The sequence below is a fragment of the Zalophus californianus genome, chromosome 3 (genome assembly GCF_009762305.2).
Source record: "Zalophus californianus isolate mZalCal1 chromosome 3, mZalCal1.pri.v2, whole genome shotgun sequence".
Taxonomy (NCBI): Eukaryota; Metazoa; Chordata; class Mammalia; order Carnivora; family Otariidae; genus Zalophus; species Zalophus californianus.
This window is the reverse complement of record NC_045597.1, coordinates 81,178,486-81,201,733: the sequence shown is the minus strand read 5'-3', so window position 1 is coordinate 81,201,733 and position 23,248 is coordinate 81,178,486. Positions and strand designations below refer to the sequence as shown.

The following is a 23,248-nucleotide window of genomic DNA, read 5'->3' as shown; positions in this document are numbered from 1 at the left end:
TGCTGGTCATAGACATTCCTTCAGAAGCAGTACCTCAGGGCAAAAGATTTGTTCCCAGTGGGCTGCAGGGTTCCACCTGGCAGTTTTCCTCCACAGAGCAATCCAGAGACAGAATTACAGATGCAGTTGCATCTTCATCTCATGAAGTTTGTGAAAGTCAGGGTGAGTCTCCGTGACCCATCTGGTATCCACAGTAGATGAGCCTAGTAAAATGAACAATGGTTGGAATAACCCACTCTGCCTCTCTTCAGAGCTTCACAATCTTACTAATCTCTCCCATCCCTCCATGGATGTTGCATGGCCTCTGATTTAGTCTGAGGAAAGGCATGGTTCCAAGGGCCTCTCTTTGGTCTCCTCTTTCCTAATAAACATCAGACCAAGGTTCAGAAACCAAAGTGGGAATTCCACCAGGTGCTAATATGAGTATTTCCATTCCACATTCTTGACTGGGGGAAATGAGCACAGGATGACTCTGTGGTCTCAGTGAACTGTTAAATGTAGGACAAGGCTTCTTCTATTTCCACACCTTCCAAAGCCCCTACTCCAACTGTTGGGCAGGTCATGTAACAGTCCTGGTCTTTGGGCATCAGCATATGTTCGGAATCATTCTACAAAAGTTCCCAGAAAATGTAGTATTTCCCTTTTTTCCAGAGTTGGTCCCACCAGTGAGTTTCTGTGTCTTGGGGGACATTTGGGGAAAGTTGGGGGTGGGAGATAAGATGCATGGCACACATGTAGAAGGTTGTAGGGTCATTTCCCAAAGGGCTCCAGTCTCTCCCTCACTCTAGGGGCTCAGAGGCCCACACTGGCTTAGGGCTCATAGCTGGGGAAGAGACCATGACACTTCACTATAGTAACTACTGAACCTAGATATTTATTTTTTCTGCTACATTGCCCAACAACTTCAATCTGGACAGACCTGATCAACTGTCCAACAGCACACATCCTTGAGGTTCCCGTCCTCTGGTTACCATTCTGGCTCCGTGGCTCCTGGGTGACTGCACACACCTTGACTCTGCTGGTTGAAGCATCCTCTCCTGCCCAATCCTCACCTCCCATCTTCTCCTGCAGTGTAGGACAGCTCCCCCAGAGCTCCTCAAGGACACTGGTACCTCCTGTACCCATGCATCTGTGTGTTGATGAAGGTAGTGCATGGATGGCTGTGTCTTTCAGCAAGCACGATTAGGGATGGCTGAGCATACGGCACATCACAGATCCATTTCAACATGCCTGATTCTTATGCTTCCTGACTTCTTCCTGCCTTCCTCAATGGTATACCCAGGAAATCCCAGCATTTGGCCCTTATTGACCCCATATAGCACCCAGAATATCAACACCATTGCAAGTGGTCAGGGTTGTCCTTTAAATACCAACTCTTAACTGAGCATATTCCTATCAATGAATTCAGTCCAATCCATATCTTTATTTTGTCCCTTTGGTCTACCACTCTCACAACATATTCCAGCCCTGCTTCTCAGGCTTTGGCCAACGCAGAAGGGCTAGGTTCTCTAAGCTGTCAGTGTATCGTCTCTCCTTCAGGAAAGGCCTCGGAACTTTCTAATTGGCTAATTTTCAAAATTTTTTCTTTTCTTTTCTTTTTCTTTCTTTCTTTCTTTTCTTTTTTTTTTTTTTTTTTTTTGAGAGAGATAGAGAGCAACTATGAGCGGGGGCATGGGGGAAGGGTGGGGTGGGCAAGAATCCCAAGTAGGCTCCATGCTCAGCATGGAACCCAACGCAAGGCTCAATCTCACAAGCCTAAGTTCGTGATATAAGCCAAAATCAAGAGTCAGACACTCAACCAACTGAGCCACTCAGTAGCCCATAAAATTTATCTTTAGATCAATCTCTATTATGAGCTCCTATCAATACAGAGCAACGAAGTCAAACAATTCTTTCATCCTATAGAAAAACTTTTCCCTGAGGAAAGAGTGACTCTGCAGGGACCAACAGAAATTACACATCAAGCTAATCATGGACTATAAAACAAGGGGGGAAATCATTTTGGGGTGATGGATACATGTACATCACCTTCATTACAGTGATTATTTTACTGGTATGTACATATATCAAGAGTCTTGAAATTATACACTTAGATCTATGGAATTTTTGGTTACATAATTATACTTTAAAAAAAGCTATAAAACTATCCAAAGACTCACACATCTAGGAAGGTAAATACTCTGTACTTATTGATCTGAAATACTTACAGAAATAGACAACTCATCTCAAAAAATCCGACCACGTCATAATGAGGAATTCTGGTAGGTCAGAAGAATTGAATGGAATAGAATAAATTCACTAAGGTATTGGAACTAAAGGAAGCTGGAAGTTAATATATTGATGTCCTATATGCTCTCCAATTTCCCTCTTTATATACTCTTTCCTTCTTAAAAATTGTATCTATTTCTTTGAGAAAAAGAGAGCGGGAGCACACACAGAGGCAGGAGGGAGAGGGGCAGAGGGAGAGGCAGAAACAGACTCCCTGCTGAGCCCGATGTGGGGCTCCATCCCAGCACCCTGAGGTCATGACCTGAGCCGAAGGCAGCCGCCCAACTGACTGAGCCAACCAAGTGCCCCAATATTCTCTCTTTTTGTTAGTTTCTACCTTCTTACCTATTTTATCCACTTCTTGCCCCTCACCTTGGCAAATCATGTATATGTTCTCTGTATCTATGAGATCGAGTTATTGTGTTTTTTGTTTTCTTCTATTTTGTTTTCTGGTTTGTTTTAGATTCCACATATATGTGAACTCATGTGGTATTTGTCTTTCTCTTTCTGATTTATTTCACTTAGTACGCCCCCTTGGCTGTTGTGAATTATGTGGCAATGAATACAGGTGCACACGTATCTTTATGAGTTAGCGATTTCAGTTTCCTTGATTTTAACACCTAGGAGGGGAATTGTTGGATGATATGGTTGTCCTATTTTGAAATTAGTTTTCCTGAAGTAATCTGTATCCTCAACGTGAGTCTCGAACTCATGACCCGCAATCAAGAGTCACACACTCTTCTGACTGAGCCAGCCAGGAGCCCCTCACATTAATTTTTTGAGAAAACTTGATACCATTTCCCATAGTGGCTGCACCCATGACAATCCCAACAACAGAGCTTTCCTCCACATTCTGGTCAACCCGTGTTATTTCTGGTCCTTTTACTACTAGCATTTCTGACAGGTGTCAGGTGCCATCTCTTTGGGTTTTGATTTGCATTTCCCTGGTGATACATGGTGTTGAACATCTCTTTATGTATTTGTTGGCCATCTGTGTGTTTTCTTTGGAAAAATGTCTATTCTGAACTCTGCCAATTTTGTAACTTCTATTTGTTTTTGTGTTATCGAGTAGTATGAGTCTAATAATTTGGATATTAAGCCTTTATCAGTTAGGCAGTTTGCAAATATTTTCTCCCATTCAGTATGTTGTCTTTTCATTGTGTTGATAATTGGTGACACTCACAAGGGTCTGCAGTCGGCCCTGTCTGTTTTTCTAAGTCACAGTGCCCTATATGCTCAGAAAGTAGACCCCAACTACAAAACACATTCCTCTCTAGCCTGACCAGAACTCACATCCAAGTCAGAGCACCTCGAAAACCTGTTACCTCCTGCTCTACCTGGCCAAGAATCAGCCCCCTCCCCTGCACCTTCATGGGCATGGCTGAAACCCTCTCACATCCTTCAATGCCCCTCAAAAGGCCCAGCCTGACAGAAACTCGGGGCTCACATGTCTCTTGGTGTCCAGCCCCTCTCTTTCCTTGGAGAGTGAACCAACTCTGTCCTGCTTGTGGCTCTACTCTTTATACAATTCTTTGCTGCCCGCGGCACCAGTCACCCTAACCCTAACATCAGAATACATTACATCTTTCAAAATTAGAGAAAAATGATACTGGTTGTTAAATCTGTTTAGAGTTTATTCTTTTCTCTTAATTCACACTTGATCCCTATCGGGGTCTTCATGACTTCCATCCAAGAGGTTCCCCAGCGTCTGGCCTTTCTATGCTATAGTTCCTCCTGCATCACCTGGCTCCACCCAGGGCTCCTCCTGGTTGTCATTCCTATAAGACCTCCCTCCCTCTAGCAGGCAGTGCTCTCAACATTGTCCACCAGAGCCCACATCCTATAACTGCCCTGTAACTACCCTGTGGGAGTAAATAAATACTTTCTGCTCTAGAAAGTCCTGCCTTACCTGCAGAACTGGGGCAGTGAGTGACTCTCCATCTAGTCTTTTCCACTGTGCCCACGCAGAAGCCCTCAGCCCCCAGCAGAGGTCCGCAGCACACTGTCATGGTTGCGAGGGGTAGCTCTGCTTTCACCTCCTGGGCCAAGGCTGTGAGGCACGCTGTCCAAGTCCTCAACTCTTGAAGCCTCACTTTTCTCACCTAGAAAATGGAGAAATTAAGGTCTATGTCATAAGAATGGATGACAATAAAATAGAACAATCTGTGTGACTCAGTGAGAATAGTATGCCTGGTCTACATTAAACAATAAAACAAAGCAACTTGAATCAAACCAGAGTGTAGATCAGATGAGCCTGGGTTCAAGCCTCCACATAGCCAATAGTCATATATCCCTAAGCTAGTTTTTTAACTTTGCAGGTCTCAATTTTCTCACTGAAAAATGGGTGTAGGTGTGATAAATCCATTTATTCCTTTATTCATAGGAACAACACCAGATTGTGTGGTACCATACATCAGGCCCTGGGCCACAAGGTAGGAATGCAAGGACAAGAAAGGAGCACTCCCAGCACTGGGGGCACAGCCACCTAGAACACAGACCACGGAATCACAGTCCTGGCTAAATACTGGAGTCCCCTGAGCAGGGTAAACAATTCTGATGCTGGGCTCTGCCCAGGGATTCTGAGCAGGAGGCCTTCAGGTGTGGCTTTAGGAGGGATTCAGAGCTTCCCCTCAGACCCCAATAGGCAGTACACATTGAAAACTACTGCTTTCCTCACTCTCAGAGAATTCCTTTACACCTGATTTTTGCAGAACATTTCCCCCAGAGCTTGTTTGAAGTACTGAGGACACAGAGGTGGGGTGGTCTTCAGTCCTGGGACAGGGTGTCCCAATTGCCACACACTTTGTGTCAGCTCAAAGGGAGTCAGAAGTTCCACTGGAGGTCTGGTGGGTGGGTTGGCTCCAATCTTATCTGTTTACAGCTGATAACAAGAAAGAACCTTCCCCAGAGCCGAGGATCTGCTGCCCCTCACCAGGCTTCTAGCCCTTCTCAGGCAGCCGCTTCCAGCTGGGCCTTGTTCACCAAGGGAACCTGGGCTTCTCTGCCCTGACATGCAAAGCACCTTTTTACAATACCTGTGGGTATATGAGAGCACATGACAGAAAGCTGAAAAACAGGTGTCAGCAGCTTTCTCACCACTAGGCCATCAGCCCTTTCCCTCCCTGGAGCTGCCTTAGGCAAACAGCCAGAGATGGGACATTCCATCCCTCTTTCTGGCTTCTCAATCCTGTCTTGCTGGCAAGACATTTCCTTTGCTTTTCCTACAGGTTCCTTGTAAAGTGTATATTTTCAGAAAGCTATTTGACACAGAAGTTACCATGATTTCTGAGATTTGGTTTCAAAGACTCCAGAAAAAAAAAAATGGGGGGTGGGTGCTGAATAAATGAGATTGGCAAAGGTTGATACTTAATCTCTGAACCCCAGTTCAGTGAATCATTATCCTGGTTCTTGGGTATATTCAAAAGTGACCACAAACAAAATATAATGAAAGGCACTATGGAAGGAAATACAATTTGGGATACTACTCAGAACGTTAATGTCATCAGAATGGTTTGGATTCGTTCAATATCATCATGTAAACTGAAGTTTTAAAACTTCTTATTCAGGGGGTGGAGCAAGATGGCGGAGGAGTAGGAGACCTAGATTTCGTCTGGTCTCAGGAATTCAGCTGAATAGGGATCAAACCATTCTGAACACCTACGAAATCAACAGGAGATCAAAGAGGAGAGTAGCAACAACTCTCTGAACAGAGAAGCGACCACTTACTGGAAGGTAGGACGTGCAGAGAAGTGAATCCGAGGCGATATTCGGGAGGATAGACGGCGGGGAAGGGGGCCTCCGCCGGCCACTTCGGGCAAGTGCTAGAGCCGTGGAGCACAAAATCGGACCTTTTAGAAGTCGGCTCCACCGAGGGACGTCGCTCCAGTGGCTAAGCGGGGGTGGAACCCTCGCGGGACAGTGGGATCTCAGGACCCTTGGGGTCACAGAAAGACCGGGGGAGCCTGAGTGCGCCAGAGCTCCCAGGTATTGGAGCGGGGAAGCCAGCTGCAGAGATGGAGCAGAGTCGCGGGCTCTCAGCTCGGGGTTGCCATAAACTGTGATCCGCGGCCCAGTCAGGCCACTGCTCCTCCAGCAGGAACCCAACAAGCAGCAGATCCGGGGAGACTCCCCTTCCTTCCCGGGGAGGAGCGGCGCAGGAACGCACCGCAGGGATCTGCTGGGTTTGGAGACTCCACACGGGGTCGGGTGCCAGAGATACAAAAGCTCGGTCACAGGCCGGGTGAGCACGGAGTGCGGCCGGAGACCAGGGACAAGGGAGTGACTGCTTTTCTCTGGGGGCGCACTGAGGAGCAGGGCCCCGAGTTCTCAGCTCCTCCGGGTGGAGATTGGAGGCCACCATTTTTGCCCTGGTCCTCCAAGGCTGTACGGAGAGCTTGCAGGGAACAAAAGCTCCTGAGATCAAACCCGAGCAGCTTGCTTAGCCTGGACCGACAAGGGCAGGGCAAATCCGCCTCCGGCAAAGACATTTAGAAACCACAGCAACAGGCCCCTCCCCCAGAAGATCAGCACGAACAGCCAGCAAGCCAAGACCAAGTTTACCGATCAAGGAGAACGGGAGAACTCCAGCGCTAGGGGAATACTACACATAGAATTCATGGCTTTTTTTTTTTTACCATGATTCATTAGTTCATCAAAGTTAATTTTTGTTAACTGTTTTTTTTTCTTTTTCTTCTTTTCCCCTTTTTCCACCAACATCTTATCAATCTCTTTAAAAAAAAAAACAAAAACATTTTTTATTTTTCATTTTTAGAGTCATATTTTATCCTTCATAGTAGTTACCCTTATTTTGGCATATATATATAAGTTGTTCTCTCTTTAAAATTTTGAGATACAGTTTCTTCTAACAGATAAAAATATACCCTAAATCACTAGTGTATGGTTCTGTTCTAGTCTCCTGCCTGATTACATTCTCTCCCTTTTTTTCTTTTTTTTTAAATCTTCTTTCTTTTTTCAAACAACTTCTTATCTTATCAAGTCCTTTTATAAAATCTTTTATAATTTTCATCTTTACAGTCACCTTCTATCCCTTCATTGTATCAACCCTTATTTTGTACATATATGTCTTTCTTCCTTTAAAATTCTAGGAGGCACTTTTTTCTAACAGACCAAAATACGCCCAAAATCTAGTGTGTGGCACTGATCTATGCACTAGCCTGATCATATTTGATCACATTCTGCTTTTTTTGTATTGTTCTGTTTTTGTTTTTATCTTTTTTTTTCTTTTTTCTTTTCTTTTTTTTCTCTTTCTTTTTTCTTTCTTTCCCTTTCTTTTCCCCTGGTTTCAGGTCTTTTCTGATTTGTGTACAGTATATTTGCTGGGGAAGTTGTAAACCTGTTAGCATTTTGTTCTCTCATTCATCTATTCTCCTCTGGACAAAATGACAAGACAAAAAAAATCACCTCAGCAAAAAGAACAGGAGGTAGTACCGTCAGCCATGGACCTACTCAATAGGGACATTAGTACGATGTCAGACCTAGAGTTCAGAATCATGACCTTAAAGATACTAGCTGGGCTTGAAAAAAGCGTGGAAGTTATTAGAGAAACCCTTTCTGGAGAAATAAAAGAACTAAAATCTAACCAAGTCGAAATGAAAAAGGCTATTGATGAGGTGCAATCAAAAATGGGGGCACTAACTGCTAGGATAAATGAGGCAGAAGAGAGAATCAGCGATATAGAAGACCAAATGATGGAAAGTAAAGAGGCTGAGAAAAAGAGGAAGAAACAACTACAGGATCACGAGGGCAGAATTCGAGAGATAAGTGATTCGATAAGACAAAACAACATTAGAATAATTGGGATCCCAGAAGAAGAAGAAAGAGAGAGAGGGGCAGAAGGTATATTGGAGCAAATAATAGCAGAGAACTTCCCTAATGTGAGGAAGGAAACAGGCATCAAAATCCAGGAGGCACAGAGAACCCCTCTCAAAATCAATAAAAATAGGTCAACACGCCGACATCTAATAGTAAAACTTACGAGTCTCAGAGACAAAGAGAAAATCCTGAAAGCAGCTCGGGAGAAGAGATATGTAACCTACAATGGTAAAAATATTAGATTGACAACAGACCTATCCACAGAGACCTGGCAGGCCAGAAAGGACTGGCAAGATATCTTCAGAGCACTACACGAGAAAAATATGCAGCCAAGAATACTATATCCAGCTAGGCTGTCATTGAAAATAGAAGGAGAGATAAAAAGCTTCCAGAACAAACAAAAACTAAAGGAATTTGCAAACACGAAACCAGCCCTCCAAGAAATATTGAAAGGGGTCCTCTAAGCAAAGAGAGAACCTAAAAGCAGCAAAGATCAGAAAGGAACACAGACAACATACAGTAACAGTCACCTTACAGGCAATACAATGGCACTAAATTCATACCTTTCAATAGTTACCCTGAATGTAAATGGGCTCAATGCCCCAATCAAAAGACACAGGCTATCAGATTGGATTAAAAAACAAGACCCATCCATACGCTGTCTACAAGAGACTCATTTTAGACCCAAAGACACCCCCAGATTGAAAGTGAGGGGGTGGAAAACCATTTACCATGCTAATGGACACCAAAAGAAAGCTGGGGTGGCAATCCTTATATCAGACAAACTAGATTTTAAAACAAAGACTGTAATAAGAGATGAGGAAGGACACTATATCCTACTTAAAGGGTCTATCCAACAAGAAGCTCTAACAATTGTAAATATCTATGCCCCGAACATGGGAGCAGCCAATTATATAAGGCAATTAATAACAAAAGCAAAGAAACACATTGACAACAATACAATAATAGTGGGGGACTTTAACACCCCCCTGACTGAAATGGACAGATCATCTAAGCAAAAGATCAACAAGGAAATAAAGACTTTAAATGACACACTGGAACAAATGGACTTCACAGACATATTCAGAACATTCCATCCCAAAGCAACGGAATACACATGCTTCTCTAGTGCCCATGGAACATTCTCCAGAATTGATCACATCCTAGGTCACAAATCAGGTCTCAACCGGTACCAAAAGATTGGGATCATTCCCTGCATATTTTCAGACCACAATGCTTTGAAACTAGAACTCAATCACAAGAGGAAAGTCAGAAAGAACTCAAATACATGGAGGCTAAAGAGCATCCTACTAAGGAATGAATGGGTCAACCAGGAAATTAAAGAAGAATTAAAAAAATTCATGGAACCCAATGAAAATGAAAACACAACTGTCCAAAATCTTTGGGATACAGCAAAGGCAGTCCTGAGAGGAAAGTATATAGCAATACAAGCCTTTCTCAAGAAACAAGAAAGGTCTCAAATACACAATCTAACCCTACACCTAAAGGAGCTGGAGAAAGAACAGCAAATAAAGCCTAAACCCAGCAGGAGAAGAGAAATCATAAAGATCAGAGCAGAAATCAATGAACTAGAAACCAAAAGAACAGTAGAACAGATCAACGAAACTAGGAGCTGGTTCTTTGAAAGAATTAACAAGATTGATAAACCCCTGGCCAGACTTATCAAAAAGAAAAGAGAAATGACCCAAATCCACAAAATCATGAATGAAAGAGGAGAGATCACAACCAACGCCAAAGAAATACAAACAATTATAAGAACATATTATGAGCAACTCTATGCCAGCAAATTAGATAACATGGAAGAAATGGGTGCATTCCTAGAGATGTATCAACCACCAAAATTGAACCAGGAAGAAATAGAAAACCTGAACAGACCTATAACCACTAAGGAAATTGAAACAGTCATCAAAAATCTCCCAAGAAACAAAAGCCCAGGGCCAGATGGCTTCCCAGGGGAATGCTATCAGACATTTAAAGAAGAATTAATACCTATTCTCCTGAAACTGTTCCAAAAAATAGAAACGGATGGAAAACTTCCAAATTCATTTTATGAGGCCACCATTACCTGGATCCCCAAACCAGACAAAGATCCCATCAAAAAGGAGAATTAGAGACCAATATCCTTGATGAACATGGATGCAAATATTCTCACCAAAATACTAGCCAATAGGATCCAACAGTACATTAAAAGGATTATTCACCACGACCAAGTGGGATTTATCTCTGGGCTGCAAGGCTGGTTCAACATCCGCAAATCAATCAACGTGATACAATACATTAACAAAAGAAAGAACAAGAATCATATGATCCTCTCAATAGATGCAGAAAAAGCATTTGACAAAGTACAGCATCCTTTCTTGATCAAAACTCTTCAGAGCATAGGGATAGAAGGTACATACCTCAATATCATAAAAGCCATCTACGAAAAACCTAAGCGAATATCATTCTCAATGGGGAAAAGCTGAGAGCTTTTCCCCTAAGGTCAGGAATGCGGCAGGGATGTCCACTCTCACCACTGCTATTTAACATAGTATTAGAAGTCCTAGCCACAGCAATCAGACAACAAAAAGAAATCAAAGGCATCCAAATCGGCAAAGAGGAAGTCAAACTCTCACTCTTTGCAGATGATATGATACTTTATGTGGAAAACCCAAAACACTCCACCCCAAAACTGCTAGAACTCATACAGGAATTCAGTCATGTAGCAGGCTATAAAATCAATGCACAGAAATCAGTGGCATTCCTATACACCAACACAACAAGACAGAAGAGAGACAAATGAAGGAGTCAATCCCATTCACAATTGCACCCAAAACCATAAGATACCTAGGAATAAATTTAACCAAAGAGACAAAGGAGCTGTACTCAGAAAACTATAAAATACTCAGGAAAGTAATTGAAGAAGACACAAAGAAATGGAAAAACGTTCCATGCTCATGGATTGGAAGAACCAACATTGTGAAGATGTCAATGCTACCTAGAGCAATCTACACATTCAATGCAATCCCCATCAAAATACCATCCACCTTTTTCTAAGAAATGGAACAAATAATCCTAAAATTTGTATGGAACCAGAAGAGACCCCGAATAGCCAGAGGAATATTGAAAAAGAAAAGCAAAGCTGGCGGCATCACAAGTCCGGACTTCCAGCTCTATTACAAAGCTGTCATCATCAAGACAGTATGGTACTGGCACAAAAACAGACACATAGATCAATGGAACAGAATCGAGAGCCCAGAAATGGACCCTCAACTCTATGGTCAACTTATCTTTGACAAAGCAGGAATGAATGTCCAGTGGAAAAAAGAGAGTCTCTTCAACAAATGGTGTTGGGAAAATTGGACAGCCACATGCAGAAGAATGAAACTGGACCATTTCCTTACACCACACACAAAAATAGACTCCAAATGGTTGAAAGACCTAAACGTGAGACAGGAGTCCATCCAAATCCTAAAGGAGAACACAGGTAGCAACCTCTTCGACCTCAGCCGCAGCAACTTCTTCCTAGAAACATCACCAAAGGCACGGGAAGCCAGGGCAAAAATGAACTATTGGGATTTCATCAAGATAAAAAGCTTTTGCACAGCAAAAGAAACAGTCCACAAAACCAAAAGACAACCGACAGAATGGGAGAAAATATTTGCAAATGACATCTCAGATAAAGGGCTAGTATCCAAAATCTATAAAGAACTTATCAAACTCAACACCCAAAGAATAATCCAATCAAGAAATGGGCAGAAGACATGAACAGACATTTTTCCAAAGAAGACATCCAAATGGCCAACAGGCACATGAAAATGTGCTCAACATCGCTCGGCATCAGGGAAATCCAAATCAAAACCTCAATGAGATACCACCTCACACCTGTCAGAATGGCTAAAATTAACAAGTCAGGGAACGACAGATGTTGGCGGGGATGTGGAGAAAGGGGAACCCTCCTACACTGTTGGTGGGAATGCAAGCTGGTGCAACCCCTCTGGAAAACAGTATGGAGGTTCCTCAAACAGTTGAAATTAGAGTTACCATTCGATCCAGCAATTGCACTATTGGGTATTTACCCCAAAGATACAAATGTAGGGACCCGAAGGGGTACGTGCACCCCAATGTTTATAGCAGCAATGTCCACAATAGCCAAACTGTGGAAAGAGCCAAGATGTCCATCGACAGATGAATGGATAAAGAAGAGGTGGTATATATACACAATGGAATATTATGCAGCCATCAAAAGGAATGAGATCTTGCCATTTGCAACGACGTGGATGGAACTGGAGGGTGTTATGCTGAGTGAAATAAGTCAATCAGAGAAAGACATGTATCATATGACCTCACTGATATGAGGAATTCTTAATCTCAGGAACAAACTGAGGGTTGCTGGAGTGGTCGGGGGTGGGAGGGATGGGGTGGCTGGGTGATGGACATTGGGGAAGATATGTGCTACGGTGAGCGCTGTGAATTGTGTAAGACTGTTGAATCACAGATCTGTACTTCTGAAACAAATAACGCAACATATGTTAAGAAAAAAGAAAAAGAAGAAGATAGCAGGAGAGGAAGAATGAAGGGGAGTAAGTCAGAGGGGGAGACGAACCAGGAGAGATGAAGGACTCTGAAAAACAAACTGAGGTTTCTGGAGGGGAGGAGGGTGGGGGGATGGGTTAGCCTGGTGATGGGTATTGAGGAGGGCACATTCTGCATGGAGCACTGGGTGTTATGAACAAACAATGAATCATGGAACACTACACCAAAACAAATTATGTAATATATGGTGATTAACATAACAATTAAAAATTAAAAAAAAAAACTTCTTATTCAAAGAAATATAGCCCTTTAGATCATACATGGTTTTATTTAGTGTAGAACCCATTTTGCTCAAGGAGTTTCTATTGATTTAGAGTCATCTAATTTTATATATAACTAAACTATGTAGTGAACAAGTAACAAGCATTAAGTTCAAAGGTATATTTGTCATGCCTGCAGTCACGGATGCTTCCCTGAAGGTGTGAGGGGTCCTCCTCCAGAGAGTTTGCCCAGCCAGGTCTCCTGGTCCCGCCGGGGCCCTGGCAGCTCACAGAACTAGTCCTTGGGAGGCCCAGGGCAGCCAGACTCACCAATTCCCTTGGCTCTATTGCTCTATTTATCAGCCTCTGGAGTAAACCTCACATTTAAAGATTGTGAAAATTAAGTCACTATCAAAGACTATTTCATCCTTGGAGGAAGCAGGCTATTTCTACAAAGCTGTTTTTATGTTAAAAATCACAGGACAATTTGCCCGAGTTGCAAAGCATCCTCTTCAGTGATGATAAAAGGGCCCAAGGCCTTATTCTGGCAATCACTCCCTTCTTGGATCCAGAGCTTAACATCAGACAATGACTGGGGCAGTCCCCTCGCCACTCCTCCTTGGTCTTCACACACTGAGCACCCTGTAGGCTTCTTCTCATAAAATTACCTATTGTTCGAAGATCTAACTGCCACTGGGACGTAAACTAAGCCTCCCCGTTGCCTCTCCTTTTACATGGGGGATAATAAAAACACTGCCCCAGAGGCATGCTGTATTAAATGGGCAATGTACATGACACAGTCACCACCGTGCTGGGCACAGAGAAGTCTCCGTCTGTGGAAGGGTCGATACATCCTCAGCAATCATTCGTGAGGAAATGTCTCCCTTTATATTCAGGCTCCGCAGTCAAGACTTTTAGGACCCATGTCCCACCCAAGGGCTCCCTTCTCTAGCTGGGCCCTCGCCACTATACAAGGGTATGCAGTATAAAATGTCCATTTTCCTGTGAAAACTTTTCTTGTTGAGATTTTAATTTTTTTGTGGTGTTTTGTTTTGTTTTGTTTTTCAGTGAGGGAAAGGCTTGTTGCCTTAGCCACCAATGTGGACAGCAGAGATTGACTACTCCTGTTGCTGTCAGCCCTGTTAACACCACTGAGGACAGAATCAGCCCAAGTCTCCAGCCCCCACCCCACCCCCACCAGGTCTCATTGAGGGGACAGTCCTGGAGGCTCAGCATGGGCCCTGCCTGTCACAGCAGCTCACTGCCTCATGGGCTTCCACAGCAGAACGCAGAGATCTCACTGCTGTTTCTCACGGCCTAGAGAATGGTAGGAAAGATCTATATCTTCTTTCCCTATCCGTCTTATGTCCTAATGCAGTTATTCCAGGACCTGGAGTAAAGATCCCTTCAAATACAAAACGTGGTAAGACTCGACTTCCTTGGAAACAGATCTCCACTTCCTTGGAAATTGATCTTCAATGTACTGAAGAGAGAAAGAGACGCTTACACTAGATGCGTCAGCGGGAAATGACCCAGAGACACCCTGTTAGGTAAGGACACACATCATCCAGATCTGAGGGCCAAGAGGGGCATTCAAAAGCCTCCAGAATAAACTGCAGTGCATGCACAAATGTTCCTTCTCATTAAGGGACATGCACACTTCCTTGGTCTCAAAATCTAAGTCACGACAACATTAATTAAGTTACATCTACAAGTTACAAAATGATGGCATAATATTTATTATACATTACATATTGTATATACTTATGTTTATATATGATTGCTTTACATTTTAAGCATATGTACATTTCTACTTTTACTTTTAATATTTTAAACTTCAAAATTTTTCTTTAAACATTCTAGGCTTCTGTTTTTTGTCAGTTTGGCATTACACATCATCCACTTGGGAGACAACAGTAAGAAGCATTTTATTTATACTCCCTTTTTATTGTATATTTATTGTTTAGTCATCATCAGTCTCATACTTTCAATGTTTTCAAAAGGTTATCAAGGAGAGAAACATAAGGGTAACAGAGAAGAAATCAACAATGCTACAGCACAGAAGCTCCAGCAGAAAACACTCAACTGGATGCTGAATAATTTTGGAGAGGGGAATGGAAGCATGGATGGCTGGCGGCCCCAGGATTCAAGTCCCTACCTCAGGGCTTTCCAAGGTGGTAAGTCGCCTTGTCCCCCGAAAAGCTTTGTGGTCATCTCCGTTACTGGCCTCCCAGTTTAGGATCGGAGAACAACTTGGAATACATTAAGGATAAAATGAAAACCCCAACAGAGCTCATTTTATCATCTTCACATGATGATATACTATAAAGTGAAAAGTATGTCCGAGTGAGGTGCTCCTCTGCTGTGAAAACAAGTTGTGCCCTTTCATTGGTACGAGGTTGCATTTGCTCAGGTCTAGAGGAGTGTGATTTAAAGATATTCAAGCAACTATTGCACCCGAAGTGAAAAGCGGACCCTTGATTGGCTTATTGCAGACTCTCAGGCTCCAGACCCCACGTCTCTGGCTTGGGGGGGGGGGGTGTCATGTTCCTCTGGCAGGAACAAGGGGTTGGGAGGGTTTTCTGTAGTCCTCAAAACCTGTGGGTGGTCCCTGCCCTGAAGGCCTGGTTTTAATCACTGTCCCGGAAAGTCACAGCCTGACTTTAACATATGAATGGAAGGAAGAGAGAAAATCTGACTTGCAGGGTCCTTGAGCCAGATCCTGACCCTCCAGGACCCCTGGCAGTTTGTTTTGAATCCTTAAATTAACAAGTAGGGTTTACCTGAGCAAACACACATGGGCAGGGAGGTAAACTTTAGTGCCTCTCCGGGGAGGATCATGAGGCCCTCTCAGGGGGAGTCTCCCGCGAAGGGCCCGGAGGCAGCCGGCGCCAACACCCAGAGGTCCCCCCAACAGGCGCGCCCCCGCCGCTGCGCTGCTGCAGGAATGGCGGCACCTGCGTCCTGGGCAGCTTCTGCGTATGCCCCGCCCACTTCACCGGCAGTTATTGCGAGCACGACCAGAGGCAGAGGTGCGCGCCTGCGGGAGCGGGCTGAGAGTTGGGCGGGGGGAGAAGGGGCGCTTGACCTTGTGGAGGGGAGCGGGCGCGGCGGGGTGCGCCGGGGTAGAGGTTGGGGGAGGAGAGTGGATGGGCGCAGGCGCTGAGCACGCGCGGGGCGGGGCGTGGAGGGGAGCGGACACGAAGGGCGGGGGGCCGGGCGGGGCGATCCCGCCGATGGTGCCACTCTGTCCGCTCAGGGAATGCGGCGCCCTGATGCACGGAGCCTGGACCCTCCACCGCTGCCGCCTTTGCAGGTGTGTGTTCGCAGCTCTGCACTGTTTCCCCCAGCAGACGCCCGGCAGCTGCGGTAAGAGGATCGCGTCCTGTGCACACAGTCCCCGCACGCCGGGCATTGCTCCTTGGTACCTTCCAATCCGCAGAGATGTAGCTATGCCAGGCGACACAGAAATGAGAAGCTGGGTTGATTGATCACTTAGGAAAGTCACACTGGTTGTGAATCACATAGCATGTTATCATTATTATTTAGAGTGATTCCTAAGTTTACTCTGCCCCGATTGCTAGGTTTAAATGTGTTTTCCAAACAGTGGCCTTTGAGTGAGCAGACTTTGGGGAGCACAGCAGCTGGTAAGCAGAGCCAGCCTGGCAGAGAGGTTGCCCACTCAATCTCCAGTGACACCACGCCAACACCGTCTCCTTAACTTTGAAATGAGGAGGGCACTGGAGCAGGACAGGGACAGGCGTGGATGGCCAGGCGCCGCCCTTTAGAGCCAACCAGGCAGTGCTCCCAGAGAAGGAAGGCACCTTGTAACCACCCTCAGACCTGCCAGGCATAGGAAAAGCCAGGAGGGTGTGGAGAACACATGGGGTGAACACTCATTTGTGAGAATTCTGAGCAGGGAGCAAACTCAAGGCACATGTTTCCCTTGTTAAACTCAGGAACATGAATTTCCTGGGTCAGAAAACAGACTTAGGAAAAGGAAGCACAGTATTTCCATCCCACATCCTGCACCCTTTCCCCTCTTCAGCATGCTCTGCCTGGACTCCAGTGAGAAGCACAGTGAATGAAGGCACATCCCTTCAGCCTCTTCATCAGCCCTGGGGGCCTTGGCTGTGCAGTGAGCAGTCAAAGCTCCCAGACCCCCTTTTCTGTTCCTCTGTCCACCTTCTTCGACTCTGGCCAAATCCCACAGTTGAAGGGGATGTACTTCCTGATATCACAGCCCTTCAACAGCACTCCCCACCCCTTTGTCCACTGTCAGGACTGCAGGGGAGGGGCACCACTACTGGGGGTGGACCCTCCAATCCAGCCTCCTGCCCCTGCCTTCCTGGTGGGCCCAGTAGTGGAGGAGCGCACTTAATGACTGCTCAGCTTCCAGCCCACCTTCCTGCCCCTCCCTCCCTGTGCTGCAACCTTGGGGAGGATGAGCTGTCAAGAGATGCTAAATGAAGGTACAGCCCATCAACCCCCCTTCCTGCCCCTCCCTTCTCATGCAGCTGTGCGTGGTGTGGCCAGTGCCAGTAGGGAGAGAGAGATGATAGTACAGCATTGCACGATGTTGCGGGTTGTCCTCCCTCTCTCCTGCCCACCGGGTTTCCCAAAGCACCCTGCTCCTTCTGTTTGCCGGGCTTCTGCCCCTGATTCACTGGCTGCTCCTTTTGTGGCTCAGAAAAAGAAGGACACAAGTTAGGGAACAGGCATCGGGATGGCAAGTGGCACCTGTGTGGTCCTACAGGTGAAGTCATTTCCTACATGCCCTTGGCGCTCCCAGCAGGAATGTGGGGCCAGGGCTAGCTGTGGGCATTTGCAGTCTCCTGTGCAAGGCCAGCTTGGGTTCAGAAGCAACAGGGCAGGGACCAGATTCCAGACCCTCTGCTTACTGTTTTCTATCCTTGGAGACCTCCAAGGCTGGGACTGCTGTCTGCCAAGGACTGGACAGTGGCTCCTCCATGTGACTTCTGCTCATCACAGCTAAACAAAATAGTCATGTTTCACAGTAATTTGTCAGGTGCCGAGAGGACAGGAGCACTTTTGTACTGTTGGACCTTCCTTCCTCAGGGCGGATGACCCTGCTGGCTTGCTGACGGAGGTTATGATGACAGGAGGGATGGTGATGAGAATGATGATGGCTCTCAGTATAGTTCAGGCCCTGTCTCCACCTTATCCCGTTTGATTCTCTTAAGCCCATGAAATAAGTATTATCGTACTTTTTATATTTGAGGAAACCGAGGCTTAGAGGAGTTAACTCCTACCGCTAATAAACAGGATCTGATGTCTCTTTAAGAGATAATCACAAAAGGCTAATTGTCAAATTGAGAAATAATACATTTTATAACATTTAATTATTTAAAAATACTGCCAAGGAACATACCATAGCATATTGATATAATTAATATTATTCTATGAATAGTAAGAATATTACTCTGAATAAAATGGCTACCATTTATGCTCTACATGAGGACATCCCTGAAGTACATCAAACACTTTTTTTAATTGCGATATAATTTACATATAACAGCATATTAGTTTCAGGTGTATAACATAATGACTCGGCATTTCTGTACGTTGTGAAATGATCACCACACTAAGTCTAGTTAATATCCATCACCTTCCATAGTTATGGTTTTCTTTCTCGTGATGAGAACTTTTAAGATCTACAATCTTAATAACTTTCAAATATAGATTTATTAACTTTAGTCAACATGCTGTACATTACATCCCCATGAGTTATTTATTTTAAAACTGGAAATTTGTACCTTTTGATCTTGGATCTTCACCCACTTTGCCCACCTACCAACCCTCACCTTCGGCAGTCACCAAACTTCTTGTATCTGTGAGTTGTGTTGTTTTTACTTAAGATTCCAGATGTGAAGCTTTTGGTATTTGTCTTTCTCTGTTCCATCTATTTAATTTAGCAGAACGCCCTCAAGGTCCATCCGTGTTGTCACAAATGGCAAGATTTCCTTCTTTTATGTGGCTGACAAATATTCCATTGTGTGTGTTTGTGTTATCTATCATATATTTTCTTTTATCCACATTTATGTCACATTCATTTTATTTATATCATATATGTTCTTTGTCCATTCATCCATCAGTGTTCACTTAGGTTGCTTCCATGTTTTGGCTATTGTAAAAAATATGCAGTGAACACAAAGGTGCATATATATTTTTGAGTTAGTATGTTTATTTCCTTTGGATAAATGCCCAAAGAGGGAATTGCTGGATCATGCGGAGTTCTATTAATAATTTTTTGAAAACCCCCGTACCTGTTTCCAGAGTGGCTGCACCAGTTTACATTCCCACCAACGGTGCATAAGGTTCAGAATGTGAATCTCAACTACTGTGCCATTTCTGTACTCTTCCTATAGGAATAATTATCAATACAAACTAAAGATATTTTTGATAGTGTTATTTTGAATATTGAAAATATGGCCATATTCTAAATCTATAGGTGTTGTAAATCCTTTAACGGGATGTTATGAGGATTTTGAAGAACATATGGAAGATAGAATGGAAAATTATGTTCATAATATAATGAAAAGAGGTGAATCAAGGATACCTGTGAATGGGTGAGTCGCCAGTAGATAACATCATACTACAAAATCATGACCCACCAGCACCTCCAGGGACCTGAAGGCCATAGGACCTCCTAAGGTCCTTCTTGACCTGATGCTCTCTGGGTCCAAGAATGACAGGCTTTCTCAATGCCAAATAGAATGTCTTTTCAAGGGCATGGTTTTCCATTCTGATTCAGAAGAACGCTGTTAGTTTCTCAACCTGCCCTCTACCCTCTCACAGAGATGTTGAAGGATAAACTCAATGCCAAATAATCTTGTTTGTTGCTGTGAGCTATTTTGTCATTTTCCTGTTACATGATGTAAATGGTGTTTTGTGAATAATATTCTCAATAAATATTGAATGGATTGTCTTTGACCAGTTAGTTCCAAATACAGCTCCAAAGAAGAAACACCATATAAGCCCTTACCTATTATTAGATTGCATTCAAAAGAAACCATTTTGAGTATTCTAAAAACGATATGCTTGAGGCAGGCAACTCTCATTACCTCTACTATTTTCTTCATTTACATTTGTTAATTTTGCATTTAAAGAGACAGTGTAGCATAATAGAAAAAGCATTGGAAAATCCCTCCAAAATACTTGTTCAAATCCCCCAAAATACTTGTTATAATGCTTATGATTTTGATGAAAGGTTGAATAACTTGCTTGGGTTTCAGTCTCTTCAACTGCAAAATTAGAGCTGAATATTTACCCCATTGATTTGTTAAGATGAAAAGGACTTCACCTGTTATATATGATGCACAAAATAATTATTTTATTCTCATCCCCATTAACAGTGTTCAAGTCAATATAGTGAGGTTTCAAAAATTATTTCATAATCTAACATTATATGCAAGTTTCCTGAAGTGTGTTTTATAGTTTGTGAACAATATCCACTAACTGAGGGGCATTAAGTTAATTATGGTTAAAAAAAAAAAAAAAAAAAAACAGGCTTCCAACAGACAGGAAGCTTAGTGTTGAGCCAGGCCAAAAACTCATTATACCATGGGGTGGTTCTTCCCCCACGTAGTCCCCCAAAATTAAGTACTTCATTAGCTTCAAGAACCAGTTTAGTGTTCCAAAATTTAGAGTCTAAGTACTGACAGGGTGAAGTAGCAAACTCAAGTGCCTTCACGGGTAAACAGGGAATGTGAATGTCAGGTTGGGGTCAGGTCAAGCCTCACCTCATGCTTCCAACTCAGTTTTAAAAACGGTATGTCTGACACCAACCAACCCAAACAAGGAAACAACCATCATAGGGCCAGAACCAGCCTATTTGGCCTATGGAAGAGGTGGCCCTCCAGGGTCATGGCCCCAGCCAGCAACAACATGCTGTGTGGGAGAGAGAGAGAGACCCTTTGTCCTGCCCTCCAGGGACAGTCTCCCACGCTAGGTGCCATTGCAATGGGTAAGATTCTCTGGGTGTCATGGCAGGAGAGGAAGCCGTCTGGCTCCCAGAGGTATCTGCAAATTGGAGAGTTTTAGGAATGCTGGTTCTGGACCCCACATTGAAATATGGCGTTCTCCTTATTCAGGGTGGTCTTCATCCTTTTATCTGTTTTAATTTCCCACTCCCCTCCAGTAAAAATACTTGAGTATGTTCCGCATTCAGTGGTGTGAGACAGTGGTCATGCAGAGCAGGTGAAGACTTAATTCTACTTACATCTTCTTTCTCACATTTGCACAGGACTAATACACATGATAAAAATCTGTGCTGTGTTTGACCAAGTCTAAAAAAGGCCTTTTGATAAGGATGTGATACAAATCCTAGGTCACAGTAAGTCATCCCCTGGAGGCAGAGTTTCCTTTTTGGTAGGAGGTGAGTTAATGGCCATAGAACAATTGATTCAGTAGATTCTAAGAAGTACAGTAAATATTGTAAGGCTTAGTTTTACATTTTCTATAAATGTATAGTGGAAGTTCTAATATTGTCTCTCTGAGCTCAGTGGGTGACCATGGGCCTCCCGAGAGGGACACCATATGGCACTCACAGCCCCAATTTGTGGACCACCGCGGGCAAGGCTGACTTGGTCTAACCAAAGCTGACTAAAGCAGGATCCTGTGAGTTTCTATCCAAGAAATGACTGCCAGCAGGGCCTTAATCCTTTCCTGTGGGCAGCCTGTTTCCTTCCACCACGGAGAGTCAACACTGAAGCTCAGTATGGGCTGACCCCTTTTTCACCTGGATTATTTTTTCAGACCTGGAAGATTTTGTCGCCGCACGCTCCAGTGGACTGAGTGCACAACGCATGCTGAGTGTTCTCTTCCTTCTTCCGTGCTTGTTCTTCCAAAGCCTCCTCAGGGAAGGGGGAGACTGCTGACCAGACCCTAGAGGACCGAACCCACAGTTCCACATCAGCAGAGCCTTGGCATCCCCGCGCAGCCTGAGCTAGCATGGTCCTCTCTGGGAAAGCCGGAACTTGGGCAGCCTCTCATTTTCTGTGTTGTAGGGAATAGGTTTGTTTCATCTCCTATCAACTGATGCATTCGATGAATATTTTCATTGTTTAATAAATATTTTCGTGGAAGACTGTCTCGCTTCCCTAAGCCTTATTTGAAGGTCTATGACTTAGACACCATGAGTAAACACTTGTGCTGGGGCCTATTCAACCCTAAATTCTCTGATGATTTCAGAGTAAACTGAGCACATGGCCCCTCGCAGATGACAACTCTTCCTCGAGCACCCCTTCATCCCCCCCACACACATAGATGCACCATGGCTGTGGCAACACGTCATGTCACGCATTTGGGCACTGTTTGTCTCCCGCATCGCTCTCTCAGTCCTCGGGAGGTAAACACGGCCTCACATGGGCTGTGCTCCGGGTCAAGCAGAGCTGCAGCTTCAGAAAAGCTTCATGGATAAGGAAGGCAAGAGAGGGGAGGGAGGGTGGGAAGGAGGGAGCCAAGACCTGAGTCTGACAGCCAGTCAGCCCACCTCCTTTTCTGCAGCTTCCTCTACTAACCAGTGCCCTTGTGACACCCTTTTCAGGGCAATTAGCACTTACTGGGATTATCACCATCTCCTTAAAAGGAGAAGATTGTACACAGCAGAGCCCATTCTCAAGGCAAGGCAGAGGGAGAATTAGCACAAAGAGGTTACAGCCTCAGGCTCTAGGCTAGCCCTCCAATCTTGGAGTCCAGCCATCTACTAGCCCACCAGGCAAGCACAGCTTCCTTGCTGTAGGCCAGCCACCGAGTCTTGTTCCAGACTCAAACTTGTCCATGCACGTGATGTGCCTTGCTCTTTGTTCCCAAAGCTGCCTTGCTCTGTTGGATCTGGGAACTGTATATATGTAGTGACTGGGGAAGGAGAGGAATACATGAGCGGAGGCTAATGGGCTTCTTGAAGCCTTGGGTGGGGGAAGCTTTAAAACAACCCAAAGGTATGTATTCTTCCAAACAATGCAGTGCCATCCAGGATCTGCTATGCTGGCATGCATCAGATAATTTCAAGACAGGTGTTACCATCTGGTCTCCATCAGGGTTCTATGATTAATGTGCAAACAGGTGTAGAGAGTGGAAAAAGCAGGGTTAATGATTAATCATACATGGTGCTGTGAGAGGAGCATAAACCATAAGTAAGGAACATAGCCAACAACAACATGAAGCTGGGTTAATAATTAACTCATACAACTCTAGTACTGCTTATGCTTTCAAGACAGTCTAGGAAGCAAGCATCCAGCCTCAGTCTGAACCCCAAGGTGAAATCAATATGAATTTGCAAAAAATAAAGGGACTGAAGGCCCATCTTCCTATCAGTTGCATAGTACTCA

The 23,248-nt window shown here is 44.3% G+C and overlaps 1 protein-coding gene across 2 annotated transcripts; it reads left to right on the top strand.

Moving 5' to 3' along the window:
• Positions 1–14,423: 14,423 nt before the first annotated feature.
• Positions 14,424–21,996, top strand: LOC118356839 (cryptic protein-like). Of its 2 annotated transcripts, XM_035726825.1 has the most exons (6): positions 14,424–14,446; positions 14,760–14,812; positions 14,900–15,073; positions 15,814–15,928; positions 16,156–16,265; positions 21,675–21,996. In XM_035726825.1, the coding sequence occupies exons 1-6, from the start codon at positions 14,424–14,426 to the stop codon at positions 21,794–21,796; spliced, it is 597 nt and encodes a 198-aa protein (XP_035582718.1). In that variant the 3' UTR covers positions 21,797–21,996. The 2 variants fall into 2 exon arrangements, 1 of the variants encoding a protein (XP_035582718.1); XR_004819981.1 differs by lacking the exons at positions 14,424–14,446; positions 14,760–14,812; positions 14,900–15,073; positions 15,814–15,928 and having other exon boundaries at positions 16,082–16,212; positions 21,675–21,806.
• Positions 21,997–23,248: the final 1,252 nt, after the last annotated feature.

What these genes read in the sequence shown, in the direction of transcription:
- LOC118356839 (XM_035726825.1), top strand. Translation starts at nt 14,424, where the DNA reads ATGACCCAGAGACACCCTGTTAG. An exon ending in CCTCAGGGCTTTCCAAGGTG is followed by an intron (nt 15,074 to 15,813) that starts GTAAGTCGCCTT and finishes TCCCCCCAACAG; the next exon opens with GCGCGCCCCCGCCGCTGCGC. An exon ending in GAGCACGACCAGAGGCAGAG is followed by an intron (nt 15,929 to 16,155) that starts GTGCGCGCCTGC and finishes CTGTCCGCTCAG; the next exon opens with GGAATGCGGCGCCCTGATGC.